Source organism: Rhinopithecus roxellana, chromosome 5 (assembly GCF_007565055.1).
Source record: "Rhinopithecus roxellana isolate Shanxi Qingling chromosome 5, ASM756505v1, whole genome shotgun sequence".
NCBI classification, from domain to species: Eukaryota; Metazoa; Chordata; class Mammalia; order Primates; family Cercopithecidae; genus Rhinopithecus; species Rhinopithecus roxellana.
The window spans coordinates 89,453,324-89,473,720 of NC_044553.1; the positions used below are offsets into that span (position 1 = coordinate 89,453,324).

At 43.4% G+C, this 20,397-nt stretch overlaps 1 protein-coding gene and 1 pseudogene across 5 annotated transcripts in view; both read left to right on the top strand.

Annotated features, from left to right (window-relative positions):
* The window catches only part of WDR89 (WD repeat domain 89), a 49,049-nt gene extending 34,779 nt beyond the window's left edge, over positions 1-14,270 (top strand). For 3 of the 5 annotated variants that reach the window (XM_030931041.1, XM_030931039.1, XM_030931040.1), the window contains one exon: positions 11,728-14,270. In XM_030931041.1, coding sequence (XP_030786901.1) covers positions 11,759-12,922 — 1,164 coding nt within the window. In that variant the 5' untranslated portion in view covers positions 11,728-11,758 and the 3' untranslated portion in view covers positions 12,923-14,270. Of the gene's footprint in view, positions 1-7,863; positions 7,982-9,697; positions 9,740-11,727 lie in introns of those variants that run through there. The other 2 variants (XM_030931042.1, XM_030931038.1) reach the window with 2 other exon arrangements.
* A 1,795-nt stretch (positions 14,271-16,065) lies between these two features.
* On the top strand, positions 16,066-17,680 carry LOC104673922 (annotated as a pseudogene).
* The last annotated feature ends 2,717 nt before the right edge of the window (positions 17,681-20,397 follow it).

A 20,397-nucleotide genomic window follows, 5' to 3' on the forward strand; every position in this document is an offset into this window, starting at 1 on the left:
GACGCCTGGCCACCTGTCTTCCTATTTTGTAATTGTTTACTTTTCTGTCTCCCAACTTCTTAAAGGTGACAGGCATGGTCTTCATCCAAATTGCCAGCACTAGGGGTTTTGCTTCTTAAACCTATTTGTGTGTGTGTGTGTGTGTGTACGTGCACGTGCACGTGTGTGTATGTGCCCACACTGGCTGGTTTTTGTTGAGATACTTCACTGCAGTATTTACATCGTACTCCAAATTGACAGCCTCTGAAAATACTAATATTTATATGAAACTAGTAACATTGCCTCCTGGGACAGGAAAGGGACTTGAGGACAGAGATATTCTAAGATAGTTTGGGGACCTTTCTAATTTTGAACCGTGTGACTATGTTATATATTCAAAAATATAAATACGTTACAATAGAAACTTGCTAGACAGATTTTTTATTTTTTATTTTTATTTATTTATTTATTTATTTATTTATTTATTTATTTATTTATTTATTTTGAGAAAAAGACTTACTCTGTTGCCCAGGCTGGTCTTGAACTCCTGGCTGCAAGTGATCCTCCTGCCTCAGTCTCCCAAAGTGCTGGGATTACAGGCATAAGTCATCATGCCCAGCCAGATGGAATTCTATATTAAATTGTTTTTGTTGTTGTTTTGAGGCGGAGTCTCACTCTTTTGCTCAGGCTGGAGTGCAGTGGTGTAATCTCGGCTCACTGCAACTTCCGCCTCCCAGGTTCAAGTGATTCTTCTGCCTCAGCCTCCCAAGTAGCTGGGATTACAGGTGTGCACCACCACGCCCGGCTTGTTTTTGTATAAAATCTTAGTAGAGATGGGGTTTCACCATGTTGGCCAGGCTGGTCTCAAACTCCTGACCTTGTGATCCGCCCGCCTCAGCCTCGCAAAGTGTTGGGATTACAGACATGAGCCACTGTGCCTGGCCCGGTAATCCCAGTACTTTGGGAGGCCAAGGCGGGCAGATCACCTAAGGTCGGGAGTTTGAGACCAGCTTGGCCAATGTGGTGAAACCCTGTCTCTAGTCAAAATTAGCTGGGCGTGGTGGTGAGTTCTTGTAATCCCAGCTACTTGGGAGGCTGAGGCAAGAGAATCACTTGAACCCGGGAGGCAGAGGCTGCAGTGAGCCAAGGTCACACCACTGCACTCAAGCCTGGGTGACAGAGTGAAACTCCACCTCAAAAAATAAAGTAAGATAAATTAGATCATTTCGCATTTTGTTGATGTGTTTGGAATCAGGGATCCTACCATTATTACTGAGCATAGATTTTTATAGAGTCTTCTGAGAGTTCCTCTGTGTATCTCATTTTTCCTTTTTATTTTTGAACAAAAACAGTAAGGGAGCGAGGGAGAACAAAAGATCAAAGTACCCCTCCCTTTTTTCTTTTTGAGACAGAGTTTCGCTCTGTCGCCCAGGCTGGAGTGCAGTGGCGTGATCTCAGCTCACTGCAACCTCCACATCCCGGGTTCAAGCAGTCCTTGTGCCTCAGCCTCCCGAGTAGTACAGGAGTGTGTCACCATGCCTGCATAATTTTTCTGTTTTTAATAGCGATGGAGTTTCACCATGTTTGCCAGACAGGTCTCAAACTCCTGACCTCAAGTGATCCGCCCACCTTGGCCTCCCACAGTGCTGGAATTACAGGCATGATCACCATGCCCAGCCCAAAGTCACCCTCTTTAATGTGAATGAAGACCAGTATGCAGTGGCTCACACCTGTAATCCCAGCACTTTTGGAGGCCAAGGTGGATCACTTGAGCCCAGGAGTTCGAGAGCAGCCTGGGCAACATAATGAGACCTAGTCTCTGGAGAAAAAGTTTAAAAATTGGCCAGGTATGGTGGTGTGTGCCTGTAGTCCCAGCTACTTGGGAGGCTAAGGCAGGAGGATCACTTGAGCCCGGAAGGCTGAGGCTACAGTGAGCTGTGATTGTACCACTCCACTCCAGCAAGGCCAACAGGATGAGATCCTATCTCCAATTTAATTAATTAAATAATGTGAATGAAATTTGACTTTTTTTTTTTTTTTTTTTTTTTTTGAGATGAAGTCTCACTCTTATCCCCCAGGCTGGAGTGCAGTGGCGCAATCTTGGCTCATTGCAACCTTCGCCTTGGGAGTTCAAGCGATTCTTCTGCCTCAGCCTCCCAAGTAGCTGGGATTACAGGCATGCGCCTCCATGCCTGGCTAATTTTTGTATTTTTCATAGAGGCGGGGTTTCACCATGTTGACCAGGCTGGTCTCGAACTCCTGACCCTGTGATCTGCCTGCTTCAGCCTCCCAAAGTTCCTGGGATTTTTTTTTTTTCTTCTTCTTTTTTTTTGAGATGGGGTCTTGCTCAGTCACCCAGGCTGGAGTGCAGTGGCACGATCTCGGCTCACTGCAAGCTCTGCCTCCCGGGTTCACGCCATTCTCCTGCCTCAACCTCCCAAGTAGTTGGGACTACAGGCGCCCGCCACTACGCCCGGCTATTTTTTTTGTATTTTTAGTAGAGACGGGGTTTCACTGTGTTAGCCAGGATGGTCTCGAGCTCCTGACCTCGTGATCCGCCCGTCTCGGCCTCCCAAAGTGCTAGGATTACAGGCGTGAGCCACCGCACCCAGCCAGTGCTGGGATTTTATATATATATATTCCCCCCCCCCTTTTTTTTTTCTTGCCAGCACATGCTCCAGGTGGAGAAATTTGACTTTTTTTTTTCTTTTGATGGAGTCTCACTCTGTTGCCCAGGCTTGAGTACAGTGGCACCATGTCAGCTCACTGCAACCTCCATCTCCAGGGTTCAAGCAGTTCTCTTGCCTCAGCTTCCCAAATATCTGGGATTACAGGCACCCACCACTATGTCCAGTTAAATTTTTAATACTTTTAGTAGAGACGGGGTTTCACCATGTTGGCCAGGATGGTCTCGAACTCCTGACCTCAGGTGATCTACCCGCCTTTGCCTCCCAAAGTGCTGGGATTACAGGCGTAAGCCACCGCTCCCAGCCCTAGAAATTTGACTTTTTAAAAAATGTTTCTTAAATCTTTCTTTTTAGGGGCCTCTTACCTTAGGTCAGTACTTGGTGATATACCCAAGACTTTATTTGATTATCTCTAATTAGTTAGGGTGGTTCTGGCTGCACTTACAAAATTTCTGCTGCAAACTGACTTAAATAATCAGAAAATGTTGAAGCTCGTAGATATGGTGTAAAGCACTGTTCATTAGTTGGCTTGGGTCCACTTTAGAGTTAGTGTTTCATGTCTGGGTACTTTTAGTTGGGAAGGGACTGCATGCCCAGATTGCCCAAAATGTAAGGTTTCTGAACTGGTAAAGGGGGTGGGGTTACCGTGATTGGCTTGAGCTAATCAGGATCTGCCCCCGGAGCTGGGATCAGTCCGGAAATTATATTGATGCCACATGCGGAAGTGGGGGGGTCGGGAAGGAAGAATTTGAAGAGTTTCATCATTTTGTCCATTGGGGTTTGTTTTGTTTTTTTGAGACAGAGTCTCACTCTTGTTGCCCAGGCTGGAGTGCAAATGGCATGATCTTGGCTCACTCTAACCTCCGCCTCCTGGGTTCAAGCGATTCTCCTGCCTCAGCCTCCCAAGTAGCTGGAACTACAGGCATGCGCCACCACACCTGGCTAATTTTGTATTTTTAGTAGAGATGGGTTTCTCCATGTTGGTCAGGCTGGTCTCAAACTCCCAACCTCAGGTGATCCGCCTGCCTTGACCTCCCAAAGTGCTGGGATTACAGATGTGAGCCACCATGCCTAGCCTGGGGTTTCTTAATTGCCCTTCAGTAAAATATGTATAACTGACTTCTCCATCCCTGATAACTTTTGGGAAATATAATTGTGCTGGATAATGGGCATGTGGGGATTTCTTTTACTGTTCTCTACTTCATACAAATTCCATAAGAAAAAGTTTTATCACGTCTGTAATCCCAGCACTTTGGGAGGCCGAGGTGGGCAAATCATGAGGTCAGGAGATCGAGACCATCCTGGCTAATATGGTGAAACTCCGTCTCTACTAAAAATATAAAAAATTAACCAGGCATGGTGGCGGATGCCTGTAGTACCAGCTACTTGGGAGGCTGAGGCAGAAGAATGGTGTGAACCTGGGAGGCGGAGCTTGCCGTGAGCCGAGATGGTGCCACTGCACTCCAGCCTGGGTGACTGAGTGAGACTACGTCTCAAAAAAAAAAAAAAAAAAGTTTTAGAAAAGTATATCACATGAAAAATTAAAAGTAAAGGATGATTGTTTCTTGTAACCCTTTTCTGGGTTGTTACATGTTTTTACAATCATATACTGCTTCCTTTCTCTTCTGATACATAGAATTTACATGTAATTCCTCCTTAAAGCCTGTTGGGCATATCCCTGGATTAAAGTTGACAGCAGTACTTTAATACTTGCATAGAAGATCAATAGCTTGGCCGGGCGCGGTGCCTCAAGCCTGTAATCCCAGCACTTTGGGAGGCCGAGGCGGGTGGATCACGAGGTCAGGAGATCGAGACCCTCCTGGCTAACACGGTGAAACCCCGTCTCTACTAAAAAATACAAAAAACTAGCCGGGCGAGGTGGCGGGCACCTGTAGTCCCAGCTACTCGGAGGCTGAGGCGGCGGGAGAATGGCGGGAACCCGGGAGGCGAAGCTTGCAGTGAGCCGAGATCACGCCACTGCACTCCAGCCTGGGCGACAGAGCGAGACTCCTCCTCAAAAAAAAAAAAAAAAAAAAAGATCAATAGCTTAACATTGGAATGAACACAGATTCACAGGTTTTGAAGTTATAACTTGAATTTCAAACCAAACTTCTCCAATATGTTCACTTAGTAGCTATAAAAGCATGGGCAGATTAGTCTCTCCGAGCTTCAATTTCCTTTGTAAAATAGTGATAATAGTATCTGCCTCATAGGGTTAAATGATTAGGATTTAAAAACTGGATAGAAGTTTCGAGCACATAGCCTAGCATTTGTTGAAATCCAATTGTGATTACAGTCCTGCATTGCCTAACAGTGAGAAATGGGTCATTAGGCAGTTTCATCCTGTGAACATCTTGCAGTGTACTGTACTTACCCAACCTAGATAGTATAGCCTACTGTATACTTGGGCTATGCAGTATGACCTGTACTACACTGTGCAGCATTTTACTCTACTGAATACTGTAAACAGTTGTAACACAATGATAAGTACTTGTATATCTAAACATAGAAAGGTATAATAAAATTATGGTATAAATGATAACAAATGGTATACATGTAGAGAGCACTCACCGTGATACTAACTTTATCCTCTTTTGTAATAATGCTTAGCTTAAAACACAAACACGTTGTACAGCTGTACAAAAATATTTTCTTCATATATCCTTATTCCATAAGCCTGTTTCTACTTTTATTTTTATTTTATTTATTTTTTAATTTTACTTTTAAAACTGTTTTGTTAAAAATTAAGACACAGGCTGGGGGCAGTGGCTCATGCCTCTAGTCTCAGCACTTTGGGAGGCTGAGGCAGGAAGACTGCTTGAGCCCAGAAGTTTGAGACCAGCTTGGTCAAAATAGTGAGACCCTGTCTCTACCAAAAATACAAAAATTAGCTAGATGTGGTGGCCTGAGCCTGGGAGGTTGAGGCTGCAGTGAGCCATGATGGTGCTACTGCACTGGGTGATGGAATAAGACCCTGCCTCAAAAAAAAAAAAAAAAAAAAAAAAAAAAAAAAAAAAAGACAGACATGCACATTAGTCTAGGCCTACACAGGGTCAGGATCATCAATTTTGTGGTCTTCTGCTCCATGTCTTGTCCCACTGGAAGGTTTTTCGGAGCAATAACACATGGAGTTGTCATCTTCTATGAGAACAGTGCCTTCTGGAATACCCTTTGAAAGACTTGCCTGAGGCTGTTTTACAGTTAACTTCCTTTTAATAAGTAGAGAAAGTACACTCTAAAATAACGATTAAAGGTATAGGCTTGCTGGGCACGGTGGCTCACGCCTGTAATCCCAGCACTTTGGGAGACTGAGGTGGGTGGATCACCTGAGATCAGGAGTTCGATATCAGCCTGGCCAACATGGTGAAACCCTGTCTCTATTAAAAACGCAAAAATTAGCTGGACATTGTGGCAGAGGTCGCAGTGAGCTAAGATGGTGCCACTGCACTCCAACCTGGTTGACAGAGTGAAACTCCATCTCAAAAAAAGAAAGTATAGTATTGGACTTTTAAACCAGTAACATAAACCCGTAGCATAGTCCTTTATTGTCTTTATGAAGTGTTATGTACTGTACATAATTGTATGTGCAATACTTTTATATGACTGGCAATGCAGTAGGTTTCTTTATACCCGCATCACCACAGACACATGAGTAATGCATTGTGCCATGAATTTGCAGGGACCACAATTAGATGATGGAACTTTCCCAGTTCATATATGTATATATATAGAGAGAGAGAGAGAGAGAGAGAAAGTGTGAGAGAGAGTCTTGCTCTGTCGCCGAGGCTGGAGTGCAGTGGTGCAATCACAGCAGCTCCCTGCAGCCTCAACCTCCCGGGCTCAAGCATTCCCCTGCCTCAGCCTCCCGAGTAGATGGGACTACAGGCATGCACCACCATGCCTGGCTAATTTTTGTATTTTTTGTGTAGAGACGGGGTTTCGTTGTGTTGCTCAGGCTGGTTTCAAACTCCTAGGCTAAAGTGATCTGCCCGCCTTGGCCTCCCAAATTGCTGGGATTACACACATGGGTTACCACACCTGGCCTCCATTATAATCTTAACTGTCATAAATGTGGTCTGTCGTTGACCACAGCGTCCTTACGTGGTGATTTTAATGTGTGAAAGTTGAATCAATTATGCATTAATGTATTCAGCAACCACTTATTAACCAATAAGCAAGAAAGATTTGGGTAATAAGTTCACCACTAAAACAGGACTTTTTAAAAATTATATCGAGTGAAAAGAGCAAATTGCAAGAAAGATACACGTAAATGTGGTGCCATTATTCTAAATTCTTAATTATTGGAGTGAAGTGTTTTACTTGTGTCTGTAATGTTCCATTTTGTTAAACTGAGGCAGATAGAGTAAAAATTAATATTTATTAAGTATTGGTGGTACATATTTGGGTGTCTGTTATACTTTTTTCTACACCTTTGTACATTTGAAATACTTCATAATTAAACATTTTAAATTTTGTTTGTTGTTTTTTTTTTTTTTTTTTTTTTTTGAGACAGGGTCTTACCCTGTTGTCCTGGCTGGAGTGCAGTGGCATGATCTTGGCTCATTGCAACCGCTACCTCCCGAGCTCGAGCAATCCTCCCTAGTAGCTGGGACTACAGGCGCGCACTACCACGCCCAACTCATTTTTGGATTTTTTGTAGAGATGGGGTTTAGCCTTGTTGCCCAGGCTGGTCTCGAACTCCTGGGCTCAAGCAATCTGCCTGCCCTGGCCTCCCAATGTGCTGGGATTACAGGAATGAGCCACTGCACCTGGCCAGCATTTTTAATTTTTAATTAAACAGGATAAGGATGTGATAGGAAATGACAGGGGCTTCTTCACGTTGATTGGTGGGGGAGAGACTCTCTCTGGGCAGGTGACATATGCTGAGACCTGGGTAACAGGAAGGAGTCACTCATGCAGGACATGCAGGGAAAGAATACTCTAGGCAGGCCAGGCGCGGTGGCTCACGCCTGTAATCCCAGCACTTTGGAAGGCCGAGGCAGGCGGATCAAAATTTTGGTCAGGAGATCGAGACCATCCTGGCTAACACAGTGAAACCCCGTCTCTACTAAAAATACAAAAAAAAATAGTTGGGTGTGGTGGCAGGCGCTAGTAGTCACAGCTACTCAGGAGGCTGAGGCAGGTGAATGGTGTGAACCCAGGAGGCGGAGCTTGCAGTGAGCGGAGATCGCACCACTGCACTCCAGCCTGGGTGATAGAGCGAGACTCCATCTCAAAAAAAAAAAAAAAAGAATACTCCACGCAAACAGCTGTTGCTGCAGTCCTGAGGCAGGAGCAAACCTGACGTGTTCAAGGTAAGGCCATTTCATCTGGCGGGAAAACCACAGAACTGTTCTAGTTACCTCAGCAGCTGTGGAGGTGACTACCCCAGCATTACTGGAGAATGGTCATTTCATGTCTGAATACTTAAGTTGAGGGAAGCACACCATTTTTAGAGCTATCTAATGCTTCCATGGAGTTTCTCATGTAGGGTTTACAGACTGATGGGGTCCTGTCAAAAGGCTACAGAAGCTGGCTTGAAGGGTCTTAATGGCCAAGTCCAGACACTTTGAGCATCAAAAAGCAACAAAGCAATAGATTGTGATACACAATTTTTAAGAATCATGATTTCCTAGTCAAAGAAATAGAGAAAGGAAAAAAGCTCTTGTTTTTAGAAGAATGCCTGCTAAGGTAGAAAGAATGATAGAATTAGAAAATGACTGTTTTGCAGATTCTAGCATAATCATTGATTCAGGCAAGAACAATCAATAGATCCTGAACTCTTTGGATGAAAGTTGTTGGAGGATAGGATATTCAAAAAATTCCATGACATGAGAAACAGAAGGTTGGAGAGATGCTGTTATGGTGAAGTATTTAGGAATGGAGTGATGTTTTGTCTGCAGCTAACTCTCATCAAAGGGTTCATTTTTAAAAAGCAGTGGGGTGTGTGTGTGTGTGTGTGTGTGTGTGTAGAGAGAGAAAGCAAATGTGGCAAGAAGTTAACAGTGAACCTAGAAGGTGAACTGTGTCTATGCATTGGAGGTCTTTGTGTGTGTGCACTTATAAATGTTGAAAATTAATGAGCTGTGATGCCATCTCCAAAGGAAAAAAATAAGTAAAAATAAATGTTGAAAATTAAAAGTTAAGGGGAGTGCTTATTTCTATTTTATTTCTATTTCTATTTCTATTTCTATTTTATTTTATTATTATTATTATTATTTTTTGAGACGGAGTCTCGCTGTCACCCAGGGTGGAGTACAGTGGCCGGATCTCAGCTCACTGCAAGCTCCGCCTCCCGGGTTCACGCCATTCTCCTGCCTCAGCCTCCTGAGTAGCTGGGACTACAGGCGCCGGCCACCACCCCCGGCTAGTTTTTTTTTTGTATTTTTTAGTAGAGACGGGGTTTCACCATGTTAGCCAGGATGGTCTCGATCTCCTGACCTCGTGATCCGCCCGTCTCGGCCTCCCAAAGCGCTGGGATTACAGGCTTGAGCCACCGCGCCCGGCCTCTATTTCTGTTTTAAACCCAAATCCAGGCCAGGCACGGTGGCTCACTTTGGGAGACCAAGGCAGGCAGATCACGAGGTCAGGAGATCGAGACCATCCTGGCTAACACGGTGAAACCCCATCTCCACTAAAAATACAAAAATAATAATAATTTAAAAAACCCCAAATCCAACTTACTAATATTTTTTGCTGTTTGATAGATCCAGATTCTCCCTTATATGATATTAGTGGTATCAGTCATGGTGATACTGGTAATTTTTATATTACATCTTTTTTTTTTTAGTCAGATTCTCGCTCTGTTGCTCAGGCTGGAGTGCAGTGGTGTGACCTTGGCTCACTGCAACCTCTGCCTCAAGCAGTTCTCCTGCCTCAGCCTCCCGAGTAGCTGGATTACAGGTGTGCACCACAACGCCCAGCTAATTTTTGTATTTTTAGTAGAGACGGGATTTTACCATGTTGGACAGACTGGTCTCGAACTCCTGACCTCAAGTGATCCCTGCCTCGGCCTGCAGAAGTGTTGGGATTACAGGCATGAGCCACCACGCCCGGCCTATTATATCTATTGTGTATGTACCATGATATGCCAGACGTTGTGCAGAACACATGGCATGCATTAATCTTCCTAACAGTTCTTGAGTTAGTACTCATTTCTCCTTTTAAAGATGAAAAGACAGATGCTTAAGAAGATATCACCAGGCCGGGCGCGGTGGCTCAAGCCTGTAATCCCAGCACTTTGGGAGGCCGAGACGGGTGGATCACGAGGTCAGGAGATCGAGACCATCCTGGCTAACATGGTGAAACCCCGTCTCTACTAAAAAATACAAAAAAATAGCCGGGCGAGGTGGCAGGCGCCTGTAGTCCCAGCTTACTCGGGAGGCTGAGGCAGGAGAATGGCGTAAACCCGGGAGGCAGAGCTTGCAGTGAGCTGAGATCCGGCCACTACACTCCAGCCTGGGCGACAGAGCGAGACTCCGTCTCAAAAAAAAAAAAAAAAAAAAAAAAAGATAAACCAAAGCAACAGAAAAAACATTTCGTCTTAAGAATGAAAATGAATTTGTTACACAGGCTAGAAAGAATATTCATTGATGAGAAAGCACAATAGAAGGATTTATGATAGTGTTACTAGGCATGCATGTTTTTCTGACCTTGAACTTGTCCTACATACAGCCCACCCTGGAGAGGCAGTCTAGTATGGTGGTTTAGAGCAGTGTGTGAAGCCTGAAGCCAGAATGCCTAGGATCAAATCCCAGTTCTACCATGGCAAGCTGCTACTGCCTTAGAAGCACTTCTCCGGGATTCTATACTGGGAACCTCTGTTGTATTCGTTTCCTATTGCTGCTATAACAAATTACTGCAAACTTAGTTGTTTAAATAACATAAGTTTATTATCTTACAGTTCTGGAGGTCTGAAGTCCAAAATGGATGTCACTGGGCTAAAATTAAGATGTCAACAGGACGGCATTTCCATTTGGAGGCTTAGAGGAAAATCTTTTCTTGCTTTTTAGTTTCTAGAGGCCACTCTCAGCCTCTGTCTTCAAAACCAGCAACATTGTATCTCTCTGTGTCTTTGCCTTCTGTGGGAACCTCTTCCTCTGACTCTTCTGCCTCCCTCTTCCACTTTTAAAGACACTTGTTACCATATTGGGCCAGGGTAATAATAGATAATCTAGGATAATCTCCCTATTTTAAGGTTAGCCTTAAATTAGGCTGATTAGCAACCTTAATTCCATGTGCAACTTCAGTTTTCCTTTGTAACCATATTCACAGATTCCAGGGATTAAGGCATGAATATTTTTGGGAAACCTTTTTTTTCCCCCCTACATATCTATGTTTAAATTCTAAAGTTGTGTAAGACAGCTGGGGCCAGGAGAAGATTATTCCAAAGTGGAGATCCTTGCCAATGCTGAGGATGACTTGAGTAGAACCAGTAATTGGGTTTGAGCTAAAAAGAACTGCTGGGTGGTATATGCACATGATTTTTATTCTCTTACTAGCATAAAATATATATAGTAAATTCAACATTTTTTTTTTTCTTTTTTGAGACAGGGTCTCACTTCATTCCCCAGGCTGGAGAACAGTGACATGATCATGGATCACTGTAGTCTCAACTTCCTGGTCTCAAGCAGTCCTGCTACCTCAGCCTCCTGAGTAGCTAGGACTACAGGCATAGGGCACCATGCCCTGCTAATTTATTTTTTGAAGAGACAGGGGTCTTACCTTGTTGTTCAGGCTGGTGTCTAATACCTGGCCTCAAGCAGTCCTCCTGCCTTAGCCTCCCAAAGTGCTGAAATTACAGGTGTGAGCCACCACTCCTGGCAGTAAATTCAGTATTAAAGAGTGATTGAATTAGAAGGCAACTGAGTTTTAGTTATATCATAGTAAGGAAATGATTATAGTATTAGAATACATTTCTATTGATTGATTGATTCATGCCAGCCCTCAAAGGAAAATGTTCTTGATTTATTTGCAATTTTAGAGAAACTTCAGGTTAAAATTTTTTATGTATCTCCATTGTTAAGCATTAATTTTTATTTTTATTTATTTATTTTTACAGAGTTTTACTACCCTTGGATGCTGCTGTTGATATGGAAAAGATTGAGGAACAGTTTGCTAATCTGCACATTGTTAAATGTTCCTCAGGAACCAAAGAGCCCACTTACCTTCTTGGTATAGACACATCAAAGACTGTCCAAGCAGGAATGGAAAACTTGGTTGCTGTTTTATGTTCTAATGGATCAATCAGAATATATGATAAAGAAAGGTTAAATGTACTACGAGAATTTAGTGGATATCCTGGACTTCTTAATGGAGTCAGATTTGCAAATTCCTGTGATAGTGTATATTCAGCATGTACTGATGGCACTGTAAAATGTTGGGATGCTCGAGTAGCCAGAGAAAAACCTGTTCAGCTCTTCAAGGGTTACCCTTCCAATATTTTTATCAGTTTTGATATTAATTGTAATGATCATATTATTTGTGCTGGTACAGAAAAAGTTGATGATGATGCATTGTTGGTGTTCTGGGATGCAAGGATGAATTCTCAGGATTTATCTACAACTAAAGACCCACTTGGTGCATATTCAGAGACACATAGTGATGATGTCACTCAAGTACGTTTCCATCCCAGCAATCCCAACATGGTAGTCTCAGGTTCATCTGATGGCCTGGTAAATGTATTTGATATTAATGTTGATAATGAGGAGGATGCACTGGTTACAACCTGTAACTCAATTTCATCAGTAAGCTGTATTGGTTGGTCTGGGAATGGTTATAAACAGATTTACTGCATGACACATGATGAAGGATTTTATTGGTGGGATCTTAATCATCTGGATACTGATGAACCAGTTACACGTTTGAACATCCAGGATGTCAGAGAGGCAGTTAACATGAAAGAAGATTCTTTGGACTATTTGATTGGTGGCCTGTATCAAGAAAAGACAGACACATTGCATGTTATTGGAGGAACAAACACAGGAAGGATTCACTTGATCAACTGCAGCACGTCAGGACTGACCCATGTGACTAGCCTTCAGGGAGGGCATGCTGCTACAGTCCGTTCTTTCTGTTGGAATGTGCAAGATGATTCTTTGTTGACTGGAGGAGAAGATGCACAGTTGTTGCTTTGGAAACCTGGAGCTATAGAGAAGACCTTTACTAAGAAAGAGAGCATGAAAATAGCATCCTCTGTGCACCAACGAGTACGAGTTCATAGTAATGATTCTTATAAAAGAAGGAAAAAGCAGTGATAATGCATTTGGCACTTTGGTAGATTTTATAGTTTCAAGTAGTCCTTTTTGTTTACTACCCATGGTAGACGTGTTTAAAGCTTTATGTAAAAACAAGCAGTTAGCAAACAATCTGGGAAAAATACGGGGAGAATGGTTTAATTCCGGTCTTCACATATTCTAAAAAATTTTAAAGCCTCTAAGTATAAAATCAGTGAGTTGAAAGTAAAATTTCTCATTTAAAGAACCCATCTGTTAATGTAGTAAATGTTGGGTTTAAAGAAATAGCTCTGATAAGGAATTTTTAGAAGGAGATACCTGGTAAAACTTAATAAAACAGGTGGTTGGCTGCATTGTTTAAGCCCAGTTTTTTACATTTTAAATTGTTGTTATTGTGTATAGAACCAGATCAGACTATATTCTTCATTTGAGGAGCATCTATATATTTAATACACCTAATGTATTATGTTGGAGTATTTAAATATATGTATTTTAATGAGTAAATAGAATTAAACTTTTTTAGAAATAAAATGATAGGCATGTATGTAAAATGAGAAAAATATGTTTAGTAAATATTTGCATCTTTAATATTGTTAGTAAGTAGTAAACAGGTGTTTTGCTGATTGAAAGGAAGTTATCTTGGTAAATTGAGACTCAAAGTGAAATACAAAAATGAAAATGTTTATAATAGGACTCGACTTGGAGAAATTCCTATTCTTCCTGTTGTCCAAACCATAAATTTGAGGATAACCTGGACTTTTCTCTTCCCTCTTCTCCTAACCAGTTTTTCACCAAGTCCTGTGCCATTTCACCTCCTAACGTTTGTCAGCTATCCTTTTGCCTTTACCTCACCACTATTACCTTAGAGAAGACTCATTGTTTCTCACCGGGATTACCAGCTCGATCCCTAATCTGCTTTAGTTCATCCTTCTTACTACTTCTAGGCTAAACATCAAAAACAGATCTGGTAGGGGTGGGGAAATGAGGGGGAAGAAACAAAAACATCTGATGATGCCTCATGCTGCTTAAAATCTTCAGTACATTGATGTTTTGATGTAGCACTACAGAAGCATTAAAAAATTGTGTTTTTCAGAATCTTTACAATATTAGTGCTATGTAGTGAATGAAAAAATTAATTTGAAAGCTATCTGGAGAAATCGCATTCATAAAACAATTGGAAGTGAAGCAATATCAAAATAGTAGGGCTTTTTAAAATTAAAAATATTTAAAATTCAAAAGTAATTAATAGTGTTGGAAGATGCGGGTGAGAAAATATTCCTGAAAGTGGAACTGAAAGAGACAAAGAGAAAAGATGAAAGCCACGGAAGATAAATATAGGGGTCTAAAACCAGACTAACAGTTTTAGAAAGTGAAGAAAGTTAAAATAGAAATGGAGGCAGTGGGTTATTAGAAATAACATAAATGACTGGTATGGTTTGTCTGTATCCTCACCTAAATTTGTTTTTGTTTTGAGATGGAGCCTCTCTGTCGCCAGGCTGGACTGCAGTGGCACAATCTTGGCTCACTGCAACCTCTACCTCCCGCATTCAGGTGATTCTTCTGCCTCAGCCTCCCGAGTAGCTGGGACTACAGGCGTGTGCCACCACACCCAGCTAATTTTGCATTTTGAGTAGAGATGGGGTTTCACCATGTTGGCCAGGCTGGCCTTGATCTCTTGACCTTGTGATCCACCCGCCTCAGTCTCCCAAAGTGCTGGGATTACAGGCGTGAGCCACTGCCCCTGGCCATCCTCACCCAAATCTCATCTCGCATTGTAATCCCCATAATCCCCACGTGTCTAGGGAGACACTTGGTGGGAGGTGATTGGATCCTGGCGTTGGTTTCCCCTATGCTGTTCTTGTGATAGTGGGTGAGTTCTCACAAGATCTGATGGTTTTATAAAGGGCTCTGCCCCCTTAACTCCTCACTGTTTGTCCTGAAGCCTTGTGAAGAAGGTGCTTTGCTTCCCCTTTGCCTTCCTCCATGATTGTAAGTTTCCTGAGGCCTCCCCGGCCATGCTGAACTCTTAGTCAATTAAACCTCTTTCCTTTATAAATTACCCAGTCTTGGGCAGTTCTTTATAGAGTGTGAAAATGGACTAATACAGTGGCTATTCCAGAACTTCAATCTTTAGATTGAAAGGCACAGCAGAGTGTCAAGTGTAATGAATGAAAAAGATCCACATCAAGGCATAGCACTGTGAAGTTTCAGAACCCCCAGAGTAAATAGAAAATCCTGCAAGTGTCCAGAAAAAAAAATCACTTAGGAACGGATTTACATTTGTGTTAGACTTCTCATTAGCAAATCTGGATGACAAAAGATGGTGGATCAATGCCTTCAGAGTTCTGAGGACAGATTCCTACCTGTCTGAATTTCTGCTCTCCAAACTCATGCAGTAAATAGATGATAAATTTTTTGAGATATCCCTTGTCAAATAAATATTTCCTAGTTCTCTGAACCTCAGGAACCAAATTGATATAGCTAACAAAGTATCCATTTGTAACCAAACTCTCATTGACTAAACCCAGGAAATAGTAATTCTATGACCAATCAGGCTGTCTTCATGCATGAAGTTCAAAACATTGCAGGCATACAAAATCCCAACTTTACTCTCCATGGCATTTTTTTCAAAGGCTGCTGAAGGATATACTCCACAGAGATTAAGGAAGTAAATCAAGGAAGAGCAGAGATAGCAAAAATCAGGGAACCAACCCAGCATTGTGGCAAGATAACAGCTTTGCAGCACTAGAGTATTCAGTCCAGGTTGGAGCAGGACAGAGGATATCAGGAGGGAGCTGTCCAGGGAGAAAAATCAACTTATAGGTTACCCAGTGCATTTGACCATGTGGAGAACAGTGTAAATAGCATAAGTGGATTTCACTCACCAATTAAAAGAGACCCTCAAAAAGATAGGTTGGTACAAAAATAATTGCACCAACCCATAGAATACTAACCCATAGAATATTAACCCATAGAATACCCATAGAATGAGAGAAAATGTTGGCAAATCATAGATAAGGAACTATGGAGAAATCTTAAAACTCAATATTGAAAAGACAACCCAATTTTAAAATTGATCAAAGGATCTGAATAGACATTTCTCCAAAGAAGGTATACAAATGGCCAGTATGCACATGCAAAGATACTCAATATCATTAGCAGAGAAATGCAAACCAAAACACTTTACACCCATTAGGTGGCTATAATAGTAATAAAAATTGTGTCTTCTAAAGATGTGGAGAAGTTAGAACCTTTATACACTGCTGGTGGGAATGTACAATGGTGGAGCTGAAAACAGTCTAGAAGTTCCTCAAGGAATTGTACGATTGCCATTTGACCTGGCAATTCCATTCCTGGGTATATGCCCAGAAGAATTGAAAACATATGTCCACACAATAACTTGGACATGAGTGTTCATAGTAACATTCATACTAGCCAAAAGGTGGAAACAATCCAAGTGTTCATCAGTAGATGAATGGATAAACAATGTGGGCAGTGTGCACGGCTTTCGGGCAGGCAGGCGCACTCTGGCGAGGTAGGAGCAATGTGGGCTGGGAACGTCTGGCGCGCCGCGCTCCGGAGTGCCCTGCGGGGCGGCGCGCGGTCAGCGCTGGCCCAGCTGCGCGGTATTCTGGACGGGGAGCTGGAAGGGATCCGCGGAGCTGGCACCTGGAAGAGTGAGCGGGTCATCATGTCCCGTCAGGGGCCGCACATCCGCGTGGACCGCGTCTCCGGAGGAATCCTCACCTTCTGTGCCAACAACTACCTGGGCCTGAGCAGCCACCCCGAAGTGATTCAGGCAGGTCTGAAGGCTCTTTGGAGCTGGCCTTAGCTCTGTCTGCTTCATCCGTGGAACCCAAAGCATCCACGAGAATCTAGAAGCAAAAATAGCCCGCTTCCACCAGCGGGAGGATGCCATCCTCTATTCCAGTTGTTGTGACGCCAATGCCGGCCTCTGAGGCCCTGCTGACCCCTGAGGACGCAGTGCTGTCGGACGAGCTGAACTATGCCGCCATCATCCACGGCATCTGCCTGTGCAAGGCCAACAAGTAACCGCTATCGCCACCTACACGTGGCCGACCTAGAAGCTGCAGGAGGCCCAGAAGCATCGGCTCCGCCTGGTGGCCACCGATGGGGCCTTTTTCATGGATGGCGACAGCATACCTCCACAAGAGATCTGCCGCCTCGCCTTTAGACATGGCTCCCTAGTCTTTGTGGATGAAGGCCATGCCACTGGCTTCCTGGGTCCCACAAGAGGGGGCACAGATGAGCTGTTGGACGTGATGGGCCAGGTCACCATCATCAACTCCTCCCTGGGGAAGGCCCTAGGTGGAGCAACAGGGGGCTACACGACAGGGCATGGGCCCCTGGTGTCCCTGCTGCCGCCCGGCCCTACCTCTTCTCTAACAGTCTGCCACCTGCTGTTGTTGGCTGCCCTTCCAAGGCCCTAAATCTGCTCCTGGAGAGCAACACCATCATCCACTCTATAGCCGCCAAGACCCAGTGGTTCTGTAGTAAGATGGAAGCTGCTGGATTCACTGTCTCGGGAGCCAGTCACCCTATCCGGCCTGTGATGCTGGGTGATGCCCAGCTGACCTCTCGCATGGTGGATGACATGCTGAAGAGAGGCATCTTTGTCATTGGGTTCAGCTACCCGTGGTCCCCAAGGGCAAGGCCCGGATCTGGGTGCAGATCTCAGCAGTGCACAATAAGGAAGACATTGACTGCCGCGTGGAGGCCTTCCTGGAAGTGGGGCAGCTGCATGGGGCACTGCCCTGAGCTCTGAGTAGGGATGAGCAGAGCCAAGGTCCACCTACTGCCACAGGATCAATGGAGGTTTTCGATCAGCCCAGACCAGAGGCTCTGAGCCCTGAACCAAAGTCCCAGAGCTGGGCTGGGATGTGGCATGTGCTGAGGGCTGTGAGAATGTGAAACAACAGTATGAAAATTGGCTGTGAAAAAAACAAAACAACAAAACAAACAATGTGGTATAGCCATTCACCGGAATATTATTCAGCCACAAAAATGAATGAATTTTTTTTTTTTTTTTTTTTTTTTTTGAGACAGAGTCTCACTCTGTCGCCCAGGCTAGAGTGCAGTGGCACGATCTCAGCTCACTGAAACATCTGCCTCCCATGCTCAAGTGATTCTCCTACCTCAGGCTCCAAGTAGCTGGGATTATAGGTGCACACCACCACGCCTGGCTAATTGTATTTTTAGTAGAGATGGGGTCTCACTGGGTTGGCCAAGCTGCTCTCAAACTCCTGACCTCAAATGATCCACCTGCCTCGGCCTCCCAAAGTGCTGGGATTACAGGCATGAGTCACCACACCCGGCCCCAAAATACTGATATTGATACATGCCACAACTTGGATGAATCCTGAAAACATGCTAAGTAAAAGCCACAAAAGACCATATATTGAACCATTCCCTTTATATGAAATGGCCAAAATAGTGAAATCTATAGGGAAAGAACATGTGTCAGAGGTTACCTTGGTCTGGGAGGAGGGGGAAGGATGGGATGATTGGTGGGTGGCAGCTGAAGGGTTTGAGATTTCTTTGGGGGGGTATTAAAAGTGACTGTGGTGATAGTTATACAACTATGAATATACTAGGAACCATTGAATTGTACACTTTAAATAAATGAATTCTATCTCAGTAAAAGCTGTTACCAAAAACAAAACAAAACAAAAATGCCAAATAGGAAACAAAAGCCAGGGCAGCTATCTTAATAACTTATAAGGCTGATGTAATGTTGATCCCAAACCAGATAAAAATGAAAATAGTTCCATTTTGCTTAGCAATATGTATTCACATTTAAAAATATTCGGGACCAAATTCAATGGTATCTTTAAAAAGAAAAAACATGACCAAGTAGACTTTGAGGAATACCAGCATGACTCAAAATAGGAAAATCTATGACAGAGATAGACAAAGGGAAAAAACAAAATCAAGATTATCTTTTTGTTTTTGAGACCAAGTTTCACTCTTTTTGCTCAGGCTGGAGTGCAATGGCTCAATCTGGGCTCACTGCAACCTCTGCCTTCCAGGTTCATGCAATTCTCCTGCCTCAGCCTCCCAAGTAGCTGGGATTACAGGCACCCACCACCACACCCAGCTAATTTTTTTTGTATTTTTAGTAGAGATGGGGTTTCGCCAGGCTGGTCTTAAACTCCTGACCTCAGGTGGTCCACCCACCTCCGCCTCCGAAAGCGCTGGGATTATAGGCGTGAGCCACTGCGCCTGGCCAAAATTTTCTTAATTGATACAGAAAAACATGGGAAAGTTTCACAACTATTTATGAAAAATATAAACATCAACTTAGCAATAGAGTGTGTGTGTGTGTGTGTGTGACAGGGTCTTGCTCTGTTGCCCAGACTGGAGTGCAGTAGTGCAATCTTGGCTCACTGCAACCTCTACCTCCTGGATTCAAGCAGTTCTCCTGCCTCAGTCTCCTGAGTAGCTGGGACTACAGGTGCATGCCACCACGCCTGGCTAAGTTAGCAATACAGTACTTCAACCTGGTGAAAGTTTATACAATAAAAACCTACAGTAGGGACCGGGTGTGCTGGGTCACACCTGTAATCCCAGCACTTTAGAAGGCCAGGGCAGGCACAGTGCTTCAGCCCAGGAATTTGAGACCAGCCTAGGCAACATGGCAAAATCCCATCTCTACAAAAATTAAAAATAGATATACAAAAAGTTAGCCAGGTGTGGCGGTGTGTTCCTGTAGTCCCAGTTACTTGGGAGGCTCAGGTGGGAGGCTACAGTGAGCCATGATCTCACCACTGCACTCCAGCCTGGGTGACAGAGTGAGACTGTGTCTCAAAACAAAAACAAAAACCTACAGTAAACATTATATTTAGTGGAGAAATGTTAGATTCAATGCATTCCTTTTGAGACCACGACTCACTGGAGAGGCTATCGTAGTAGTATGGATCCTGATTAATACTATAAGGAAAGAAAAACAATTATAGCATGTAAGGATTAGAAGAGAAGAGAAAACAAAACCTCTCCTTTGCAAGTGATATCTGCCTAAAAAATTCAACCATCAACAAACTATTCTAACTCCTAAGAGATTCGGCAAGGTCACCAGTATAGATCAGATCAGCCAATGAAAATTCAAAGCATATCATTTCACAATAGGTATAGAAATGTAAAATATCAAGGAATTAACCAAGGTTACACAAGGTCTATTTGAAGAAAACTTTAAAACTCTAATGAAGACATAGAAAATAATCTAAGGAACATTCTTTGCTTCCAATGAGATGGCAATATTATAAAAGTGAACATTCTAAATTTAATGTGAAAAAGCAGATTACATTAATCCCAATAAAAATTCTGGTTGGATTTTTTGATGAACTCAAGCTTACTTTAAAATGTATATGGAAGGGCCGGGCACAGTGGCTCACACCTGTAATCCCAGCAGTTTGGAGGCCGAGGCTGGTGGATCACTTGAGGTCAGGAGGTGGAGACCAGCCTGACCAACATGGTGA